Below are 11298 nucleotides of genomic sequence, written 5' to 3' on the forward strand. Positions count from 1 at the left end.
GTCCTGTTTCTTCATTTATTTGGGGACTTCAATATAATATAGTGGTCATTGGTTTGATTTCGCATCCACGTTTCCAACATAAACTGAAATTCTGTCAAGTAAGTCGCGTTACACTTTTCACTGTTTATCAGAAATCACAGCTAACTTGATTGTCAAAGTGAAACATTTTTTCAACTTGTGACACAGACTAATGCTTGCAATTTGCATTTGAGAACATGTTTCTCATCCATATTAGTGCTTCCTTCGAAAAATATATTGGTTTGTTTGGTAAACTCAAACTCGAACTCAAATCTAATAGATTGAAAAGAGAGAGTCCAGAATGCTATAAATTAGCAAAATAGCATAAAAAGATTAGCTAACAGAAGACACTGTTTATGAAGCATAACTCAACGAAGGCAAAGGCAGAAAGATAAACAAGAAGCAATAAACAAGAAGCAAGCTACACTAGACAATTTGCACAAGACTTCTACGATATTTTGAGCTTTGGGATATGGGAAATACTAATCCAATATTGGTCTCCAGTTTCCTTCTTGTATTTCTGCTGTATGAGCGGACAATTCTGGATATGCAACTTCCTTAATGGTGCTGCCTTGAAGAGAAGATGCGGCAGTGCCTTCAGATTGCTGCAGTTGTAAAGTTTCAAAAAGCGGAGTCTAGGCATGATCTTGATGTGTTCATTTGCAGCTCTGATCATGTTCCATTCTTCCCAACTTCCCATGTTTGAAAATTTCAGTTTATTCAACTTTGGGAATGCAATATTTTCAGCTGATGATAATGCCAATGATCTGTCTTTGCTATCTGTTGTGATTTGATCATTCACATTGTCTGTTGCACCCAAAAATTCGAGCCCAAGAGATTTCAGATTATGCAGACCACCTATATGTAGAGTTGCCAGGGACGGAAGCCTTCCAAGAGGAGGCAAAATTGTGCAATTTTGGCACTCTTGAAGTGAAAGATCTTTCAGGCTGGTTAAAGTTACCATCCAATTGGCGAATCGTGTGCCTCCATATGAACTTATTTTTAAAGATTGCAACCCAGGGTGCAACTGAAGAGCTTCAATCACTTCGTCTTGGTTGCCTGTTTGAGCCTTAGAATTGAAGTCAAGGTGCAAGTCCGAAATATGTTTCTTTTCACTCAACTCTGCTATCCGGGCCTCGTCAGCATTTGTCACGTAACCCAATCCTTCGATTTTAAGACATCCACAATGTTGAAGGCAATTGCCAGAATGGGTTATGGGATAAGTTGAGGAACTTCAAGCTAATCAACTTCCCAACTTCTTTTGGAAGTTCACCCAACCTGTTACGACTTAAATCTAACACCTTGAGACATGCCGAGCGATTGCATAAATCTGGCTCAATCTTGTCCAATTCACTGATAATTGGAGGCGTATCAAAGAAAGATTGAACCCAAAACGAGTGTAGTTTTCCCGCATTAGCAATGGATGTAGGAAAACGGACGCCTTTTGCACGTACCAGGGTCAAATGACGAGTCGTTTTATAAGACGATCCCAAATTTACTGCTAGCTCCCCATCAACCTCCACCACAGAACATTCTCTCTTGGTAAGATACTGCGCAAAATCATGAACCATGTCGTGCATCTTAAATCTTAAAATCCTTTTACCGTCCTTGTCCTTTTCTATCTCTTGGAAGAAAGACCTCATAGCCAAATTTTGCAAGTATTCCTCACCTAATACTTCCATTTCTACATTTTTCTCAGGGCAGAGATAGCCTTGCGCCATCCAGAGTTTGATCAAATTGCTTGCGTTGATGACGTGATGTTTTGGAAAGAAAGCACAAAACGAAAAGCACCTTTTCATTGTCGAGGGCAAATCGAAGTAGCTCAACATCAAAGGAGGAAAGAGACCTTTTTCTGCTCCTTCAAATTCCCAGAATTCACTATTCAGAACATTCTGCCAATCTTGTAAAGAATTCTTGAACCGCATAAGACTGCCAATAGTCTTTACAGTAAGAGGTATGCCCCGGCACTTGTCAGCTATTTTCCTTCCAATTCCTTCCAATTCTTCACAATCCTCTATACTTCTTTCAAAAAACGCTATTTGACTGAATAGCGACCAACTGTCCTCGTCTGCCAACTGCCCCAAATGAAGCTCATAGCTACTTCTCAACATTTTTGCGGTTCTCTCGTTTCTCGTCGTCACTAGAATTTTACTTCCAGATGCACCAATTTTGAGAGAGTTGAACAATTGTTCCCATTTCCTGTAGTCATCTGTCCACACATCATCTAGCACAAGCAGGAACTTCTTTCCTGAAATAGCGTTCCTAAGACGGCGCAATACAGTTTCAAGTTCATATAAAAACGGAGCATTACCTTCAAGGTCTTCAACAATCGCTTTTGCAACTCGAACTTCATCAAAAGGCTCAGAAACACATACCCACATTTTTCTCTCAAAATCTTGCTCTACAGAATCACAATTGTAAACCATTTGTGCTAGAGTTGTTTTACCAATTCCCCCCATGCCGACTACAGAAACAACATGGAATCCATCACTTTGGCTACTCTCAGACAACAACTTGCTTACAAGAGTATTCTTATCCACATCTCGACCTCGTACTTCAGATACATCAATATAAGAGTTAGTTTTTAATCTCTCAGGATCACCACTCTCCGTTAACGTATTAAAATTGTACCTATTCTTCTCGGTGGCAATAACGTCGAGTCTTTCCTTAATGCCCTTAATCTTGAGAGCTATGTCACGACGTAGGGCAAATCGCCTAAATCGAAGGCTAGGTAAAGAGATAAAAGACCATACCTTTTTCTTGGAAAGGGATGAATCTTCAACACCTTCAGTTTTCGCCTTTCGGATTGCAGTTAACCATTCAGACAACACATCGTCCATGTCATAGGCTAAGTCTTTGAGCTTTTCTAACCACAATTTGACTGATTCATCCTTCACTTGTCTCTTTTCAGCATCAACAAGCACAGATCGGATGGATTCCAATCCGCTGGTGAGTTTTTCGATATCTTTTTTGACCCCCACAACTAATCTCACCTGCTTTCGGATCTGTTCTTCCGTGATTTCAGCCAATTGTGTTAACATTACAGTTATCATTGCTTCAGCCATGGTTGAAGATGACAACAGATTGAACAAAAAGCAAGTGAAATTGGCTCAAGAGATTAGACAAACAGGGATGGATTTTTCTTTTTCTTTTTCTTTTTGTCACTTAAATGAAAAGTGAAACGAGAGAGAGAGAGAGTGAAATTGGCTCAAGAGATTAGACAAACAGGGATGGATTTTGATTTTGATTTTTCTTTTTCTTTTTGTCACTTAAATGAAAAGTGAAACGAGAGAGAGAGAGAGTTATTTTTTAGTGCTAAAAAATTCAACCATTGATTTTCCTGGTAAGTGATTGGAAATTTCCATGTGGGTGCCCAAAGGAAGAGAGAGAGAGAGAGTTATTTTTTAGTGCTAAAAAATTCAACCATTGATTTTCCTGGTAAGAGATTGGAAATTTCCATGTGGGTGCCCAAAGGAAGACTTTGAAGGAGGAAGACTTCAATTATTGCGTTTTGATAGGAAGCTTCATATGTAGTAATAAGGAATCTTAGAAATTTTCAAGTGATGATTGCAATATTGTCTAGCACTATAATATTGTCCAGTGCTATCTAATTGTCACGTCCAAACATGTTAATGCAAGACCAACATAATTTACAATCATAAATAGATAGAGATAAAATTGGTGACAAATATAATGACATAATAGGTGTTTAACAACTATTTGATTTCCTAATTTGAAAATGATTCTTTGAGAACAATGCCTCGAGATCCTAGACTGAACGGTTTATATTTATTTTCTGAAAGCATTTCTTTTGTATTTCCCTGTGCTTCTAAATTTCAGCATGGAATTTCTTGTATGCTGGAATCAACTTGTCAACCATGGACGCACGAAGTTTATTCAGGAGCTCTGAATCATGTACTATCCAGTTCGTCTGAAGTGTCTGAATCTCTTCAAACACAGAATTAATGGACTTCAATCCTTTTCTCAATGCAGGTTTTGACACACGAGTAGAAAAACACCAAGTAACATAAAGTCCCTCTTCTTGACAACAAGACAAGAACTTGTCACAAGTTGAAACTTGATAGCTAGTCATTGCTTGCTTGACATTCCTATACAGTTTCTCCATATAATCATCACCAATAATCTGTCGTAGCTCCTTGGATTCTTCGATCTTTTCTACAATGTAATGAACATTGTTCATCATGAACAAATGCCTTAAAGAGACATGATTGAGCTGCTCTGATTTTCCCTTCAAATTCAGTTGTAAGACCACAATGATCAAAATAAAATGAAGAGCCAAATGACTTTTGCCTTTAAGATCCAGTTGATCCCCAAATTTCAATGGTGGCATTGATATGATCAAGTCTGTGAGGAGCTCCTTATTGCATACAATGAGAGAGATATAATTCATCACGCGTTTTGTCAATGAATGAGTGGCACCCCTTTTATCTTGTATAGGCGAAAGCTCACCAAAAACAGCTTTCTCAAAATCTAATAACATCCTTCTTATATTATTCTCAACTTAAGACAATGTCACCTTCATGCCTTGTCGAATAGCCTCTGCTGCGTGGAAGTCGAACATGATATCTATGTATTATAAAAGAATCAACAGTGTATCATATAGGCCTAAAATTGTTTCCGTCCTCTTTGAGGACTGATTACTGGAACTCAGTGTTTCTACAAAAACAAGTAAATTATTTGTAGAATCTCCCACTATTTCCCAAAAACATTCTTCACTAGCCCCATTTCCAAAACCAGAGAATAATTTCTCACTAATTTGTTTCTCCCAGTCAAAGAAGTAACAAAAACACAACCTAGCCACTTGAATCCACCGTTCAATTTTCACCTTCAACTCTTCCCATAAAAACCTCTTTTTCTTGAAGGTACTTAGAAACCTCTTTTCATTCCCACCTCTATACAATCCTTCCAAGTGAAGCTGTTTTATCAATGTGTGGAAAAAGGATTTCCTCACACTTTTGTGAACTTTGATGCAATCTCCAAGGTGTCTGTTGGAATTTAATCTTTTTGCGACATGCCTGAGATAAAAAATCACCTCATCACTTGGTGAATTGTATGCTAATAAATAATCCTCGTATGCAGTACTGGCCAATGAACTCCAATCAGAGGTAATTGAATCAACAGTGCCAAACGGTTCAGATTGTCTTATGAGCATTGTCAGAAACTCGTGCTTGAGCCGAGCCATGGCTATGGAGTTCAGGTCACCAGATTTTGTTACGTTTGCGGGGAACTGCTGGATTTTGTCGACAGCTTCTAGGTATCGAGTTATTTGACATTCACTAAGGTTGAAAATTAGTTGTTCAACTAGTCTATGATGCCAATGATAGATTGTATCAACAGCTGATTGGTGTGATATTGTTAAAGTCACTATGCCAATAGACCTTCGATCGAACTGTTACAAATGGTAGAAAAATTTCTAGTTCAAAATTCCAACTTGTAAATTTGTGTGGTAATGAAAATGGTTGTATCTTGTGTTCTTGAGAAAGTACTGGTGGCAAAATATCTAGATGGTCCCTAAATCTAAATAAAAGATGGAAGACTTGAATTGCCGCGTTTGAGAGGAACTTCATATGTAATTGTTGGAAAATATCGAGTCAATAAAAAATAAAATTAGAGAAACTCCAAGATACATTTCCTTTTTCCCCACAAATGTGTTCCCATTGCACAATGGCAGTTCTGACTATAGACGGAGTAGACGATTGTCTAAGGCCTCACTTTGGCGAAAGCCCCAAATTATGTAAGATTAATTGGTTGATTGAAGAAAAATAAAAAATCTATGTATGAAATTCTTTAAAATAAAACAATCATATGAAAAAACAAGAAATTAATAAAAATTGAAAATACAAAAATTTTTAAAAATGTATAAATGACATAGAACTTATCACTTACATTTATTTATCACATAAATATATTACAAACATTACTTTCTCTTTCTATAACTATTTGACTATTTATTGTCCAAACATTCACTTTCTTTCTTAACAAAACAAAATGTTTCATTGTCTCTTCAAATTTTACATCAAACAGTAAACCACCATAATTTTTTCAACCTACCAAGAAATAAATTATCTCCATTTGAACTAAAATTTTGAAGATTCAATTTACTAGATTGATTTGGTCTTACTGCCATTGTTACAGCCTTATAGGTTTCTTTCTTTCTCCCCTTATCTTCAAAACATATACTGCACAGTACAAGGTTGTTGTTATTATTATTATTTTGGTTTAATCTCATGATAATAGCCTTTTTAGATGTTTCATTTTGAATTTAATAATTCTTTGTTTGTGTTCATACTTCTTATTTGTAAGTCAATTTTTTATGAATTAATATAAAATTAAAAGCTCATTTGTATTTTATCGTCATTTTCATTATTTTGTTACACTATCTCTTGCGGTCAACACTCTCTTATTTTGTACATTAATCACTCAAATTCATATTCAATTTTGTTTAAACAGTTGCAGTGAGAAAATGATCAAAGAAATGAATAGACCACTTTATCATTGCATTATATTTCCATTTGCCAAACTTTGCTTATAGTTTGTATTGCATGTTGAAATTTGATATTTTATTATTTTCCTCATCAAATTTTCAAACTTAGTTGTTCGTATTAAATTCTGTATAATTATATTAAATTTTTCTGTAAGAATAAATTGGCATAAAGCCCCCGAATTATCAAGTCCGGCCCTGTCATTGCAAGAATATTACCCATAAATTTGGATAAACAAGGTAATTAGCCAAGTTGACGAGCCAACGTTTAGTGAGGACGTTCGTGACTTCATAGGTGAGATGAAAATGGGAGACAAAATAGACCATCACATTGTTCAAACAGATTAAGCTCTAATGTCTTGCATCAAGTTGCTATTTCTATCCATTTTTTCATGAACTAGTTGATAAGTTTGAAAATGTGATGTGACTTCATTAGCTTGCAAGGCTAGCAAATTTGATTATGTGACTTCAAATTTCATTATATGAAAACAAATGCTTTGAGATCAAAGCCTCAAGATCCTCAACTGAATGCTTTACATTTATTTTTTGAAAGCATTTCGTTTGTGTTTCACTTTTCTGCTCAATCTCAATATATGTCCTGAACTAGTGTAGGAATTCCTTATATGCTAGAATCAGCTTGTCAACCATGGACACACGAAGCTTGTCTCGGAGCTCCAAATTGTGTACTATCGAGTTTGAGTGAAATTTCTGGATCCTTCATACAGGAAATCAAAGGCCTTAAATCTTTTCCTTATTGCACCTTTCGACACTTGAGAATAAAAGCACCAACTAACATAAAGTAAGTCCTATTGAAAACAAGACAATAACTTGTTACAAGTCGAGACTTGATAGCTAGTCATGACTTGCTCAACATTTCAGTTCAGTTTCGCCATATATTCATTGCCAATCATCTCGCGCAACTCATGAGATCCTTGGATCTTTTGTACGATGTAAAAAATACTGTTCATCATGAGCAAATGCCTCTAAGGAATTGATTAGTGTCTAAAACTGCTTTAAAGATATATCATTTATAAGGCATTTTATATTCACTTTGTTTAAAAACACTAATGTTAGTCTCTAATTTCAATTCTATTGCTGTAAATTCAGTTTCAATAAATACATGGCAAAAAGTACAATTAATTGAAATACGTATTTAAATACATGTTGGCATGAGTATTATACTTTTGAAAGAGTATTTATTTGATGTATTTCACATGTATTTCCAAGGTAGAACAAGTGGAGCAAGTGGAGAAAAGATGTTGAAAAGTAAAAAATGATTAGCTGTCTTGAGCAAGATACAACCATCTCGATAAAATGGCAATAACTCGAGCTATAGCTATCAAAACAAGGTGATTCAAGTTGTATTGGAAAGATAAGATATGTATCTACAATTTTCATGTTTACCAAGAAGTCAAATTCGCATCATAAAGTGGCCAAAATTACCACGCAGAGTCCAACTTGTTACCTGCCGGATACAGCTTTTCTACCTATGAAGCATCACTCATTGTTTTGGCCATATCTGAGTTATTGAGATCCAATGGACTTGATTTTTGCACCAATGGAAAGCTAACTCAAGTGGTAACAATTTATCTTTGATCATAAGTTCAAATTTTCTGCACAAAGTATCTGAAAATTTGCATCAAGTCGCATGTTCTAGCTGTTTTGAAACTGGATAGAAATAAGTTACATTGTCCACTTGCATTTTGGATGTTCCTTTGCCTATGAAAGGGAAACTTGGCCAAGATTTTGAGAGCATCAATTCCTCTTCATCATATTCTAGTTTCCTTCATTATGTATTTTTAAACCATTAGCTAGAGTTAAGGGTGAAATTTTGGTGAATGTGTAGTATTGTCTTTGATCTTTCACTTTGTTCTTCAATGTTCCTCTTCTTACATGGTTGAAGTACATGTTCTACAAATAGTTTTGGTTTGTTAAAGACTTTGATTTATTTTTGACAATTTTGGCACAATAAATGCTTAGATAATCTCTATATATCAACAACTTATTTTGACATATTATTTCAAACAATTATCAAGAACTATCTTTTAGTATATTTGCGATCAATGTTTTATCTTCCATATTTCATATGAGTTAAATAAAAGATCAAGAGTAATTTCTACTCATTTATCCGAAGTGAATCCCCAATGCTCTAGTGTTCTTCTCCATCGTATTTCCACCAATCTTCACTACTCATAAACTAGTTTATTTCCTTCCAATTCCCTGTGGTTCGACCTCGGACTTCCGAATTTACTACTTGAGACAACTTGCACTTGGGTTTTCCACCTTAAATCTGTAGCAAGTTTTTGGTGCCATTGCCGGGGATTTGCATCAAGGATTATTTTCTACTACTTTTTGTGAGGTTTTCTTCTCTTTCATAATCTTCATAAATTAGATACACTCGTTCCTTTTTCGATCTTACTACATTAGTTATTTTACTTTAAAAGAAGGCCAAGCCTCCTTCATTTTTTTTATTTTCTGTTTATTTTCTTTCTTTAAAGGGAAGGCCGAGCCTCTCGAACTGCCTTTTCTTTATTATATGGTTGGCCGTGCCATCTAATTTTCGTTCTTTACATCTAGTTTATGTTATTTTGTCATATTGGTATCGCATATTTAATTTTGATCGTTTAGTTAAAGATAATTGTGAAACTTTCTTTTGTTAATTTGTTTGACTTACCTCAACACTCACTCACATCTTCCACCATGGCTGATAATGAAAGCGTACATGATGAAAATGAAAACCAAAAAGCACGAACTATGCGTGATTACTTGCAACCTGAATACACCCAAAGAATAACACGATAGTTGTAGCACAGCTTTGGGGTGTCGATTCCACAGGGAGATGGACGAATTGTTTAAATAATTTATTGAACTAGGATTTCATGAATTATGTGAAAATAATTTGTCAATTAGAATGATATTTAATTATCCATATGCGAAGCATCTGAATTCCTTTAATTGGATTGGATCATTAACATCAATAATTCATGGGGTTTTGCTCAATTAGAGGTTTTCATCCCAACTCTCTAATCGGAAGATTTAACAATGAAGTTCAATCAAATTTCAATTGTAATATTAGGATTTAGACTTTTTTAAACCATTCCCACACATATTTATTGGACTAAGATTAAGAATCGACTATATACACAATGCATAAAGCAGTAAATAATCCACTAATAAAGTTGATTGAAATTGAAATTCAACAATTAGTTCAATTCCACAATAGACAAAACATGATTGAATCTATGAAGAATGTAGTAAAAGTTAAATCAATTTCAAAGTAAATTCATAAAAGATAGTCTAGATCTAGAAGTGTTTGACAATAAAAATATCAATTTGCATGAATAAATTATGTGAAGTCGCCAAATCCAATGAGTTCTTTTGTAGCTTCACCTAGGAATTTAGTTCTCCATCAAATTCTTTAGCCCAAGATGAGAGAAAATTGTTATGGAGGTGAAGATAGACGTTCTCTATCTAGTCTAGGGCTTAAAATAGTATGCCAAGTTGTTTCCAAAAGAGGTTGAACCGAAAAAGGAAACTAAATTTTCGGTTAGAATATTCTGTACGACTATTTTCAGTATTTTGACAATAACTTTATTTTCGATGTCCAATTAAGGAAATTAAAAGTGAATTGGAAATCTAACACAAAGGGATATAATTTTTCTATAAGTAGCTCTTTCCAAATTTGGACATTTACTGGGTTAAAAGTTGATCTCAATCTCTAGCTGAAAATCTAAATTTTTTTTTTTGTGGTTGTAATTTGATTTGTGAAAATATTATGGTCACATTTAACTTCTTTTGACTTCTAATTGCACCCAATGGACTCCTAGCTTTCTCAAATCATTATTTCATCCCCCGTCTCATCTTTATATTATTTGCAACTCGGTCCCTAAACTATCAGTTTCTTCTATTTTGGTCATTTTTCGCTCTTTTCTTCTAAATTTCAGCTTTTCTACCAAAATACAACATGAATCAAAGCATAAGTATAATGAGTGCATTTTGGTATCAAATAATCACACGAGTGCAATAATTAAGATGGGAAAGTATTATATTTTGCACTCTTATCATACCCCAACTTGCTTATTGCTAGTCCCTAGCATTTTAATGCAGAATAAGTAAATGAATGATTAGATTGTGATACAAGTATAATTATTAAGTATCAATTTAACAACATACCATGTCCCTTTCAAACTCAACACCACAAGAACTTAACAATGCCATGATCTTCAAGATATCGAAAACACTTATCAAATGTGTAAGTGTGTGTCAAGCTATAACCATCTTGCCTCCAACCCTAACACATGCAACAATAAGTATATCTCAAGTTGAAGGTTCAGCCCCATAACTCACGGGAGTCAAAGTGTTTAGTACGGTTTTCTCTTATGGAACTAAGAAAGATATACTCTCAGAACATGGAGGCTTAAAATTTATGAATAAGCAACAAACAAACATTGATCTTGTCATAGGCATACTTCCAAATGAGAATTCGTCCAATTCTTACTACAACCATACTTGGGATCAAATCAGTCAATGTAAAGGGTTGTAATGCAGTTTGAATTAAGCTATATGAAAGGAGGGATATAATGATTCAAAAACTTCCAAGTACATAGCCAAGTGTAGCATCAAGCTTCTCAATGGATCACATCAACACATTCTTTATTACTTTCAACCCCCAAAATCAATTAAAAAATTTTCTTTTTTTGAATAACATTCCCTTCTTCTTCTTTTAACTTTTATGACTTCACTTGAGCACTTATCAACTTTTGTCATCTCTTTGCTTC

The 11298-nt window shown here is 34.7% G+C and overlaps 2 protein-coding genes across 2 annotated transcripts; both read right to left on the minus strand.

Moving 5' to 3' along the window:
* Positions 1 to 466: 466 nt before the first annotated feature.
* On the minus strand, positions 467 to 3083 carry LOC111400669 (putative disease resistance RPP13-like protein 1). Its single transcript, XM_023028062.1, has 2 exons — positions 1292 to 3083; positions 467 to 1182 (listed from the first exon to the last, which is right to left on the minus strand). The coding sequence occupies exons 1-2, from the start codon at positions 3081 to 3083 to the stop codon at positions 467 to 469; spliced, it is 2508 nt and encodes an 835-aa protein (XP_022883830.1).
* Positions 3084 to 3847: 764 nt separating this feature from the next.
* On the minus strand, positions 3848 to 5221 carry LOC111400670 (exocyst complex component EXO70A1-like). The gene is made up of 2 exons (XM_023028063.1): positions 4681 to 5221; positions 3848 to 4509 (listed from the first exon to the last, which is right to left on the minus strand). The coding sequence occupies exons 1-2, from the start codon at positions 5219 to 5221 to the stop codon at positions 3848 to 3850; spliced, it is 1203 nt and encodes a 400-aa protein (XP_022883831.1).
* Between the last annotated feature and the right edge of the window lie 6077 nt (positions 5222 to 11298).

This window comes from Olea europaea, chromosome 10 (genome assembly GCF_002742605.1).
Source record: "Olea europaea var. sylvestris chromosome 10, O_europaea_v1, whole genome shotgun sequence".
NCBI lineage: Eukaryota > Viridiplantae > Streptophyta > Magnoliopsida > Lamiales > Oleaceae > Olea > Olea europaea.

Coding starts and splice junctions, on each gene's coding strand:
- LOC111400670 (XM_023028063.1), bottom strand. CDS start 5,221: ATGGCTCGGCTCAAGCACGAGTTTCTGACAATGCTCATAAGACAATCT. Junction 4,510..4,680: donor TGTAGAAACACTGAGTTCCA/GTAATCAGTCCT, acceptor GGATGTTATTAG/ATTTTGAGAAAGCTGTTTTT.
- LOC111400669 (XM_023028062.1), bottom strand. CDS start 3,083: ATGGCTGAAGCAATGATAACTGTAATGTTAACACAATTGGCTGAAATC. Junction 1,183..1,291: donor TTTAAGTCGTAACAGGTTGG/GTGAACTTCCAA, acceptor TTAAAATCGAAG/GATTGGGTTACGTGACAAAT.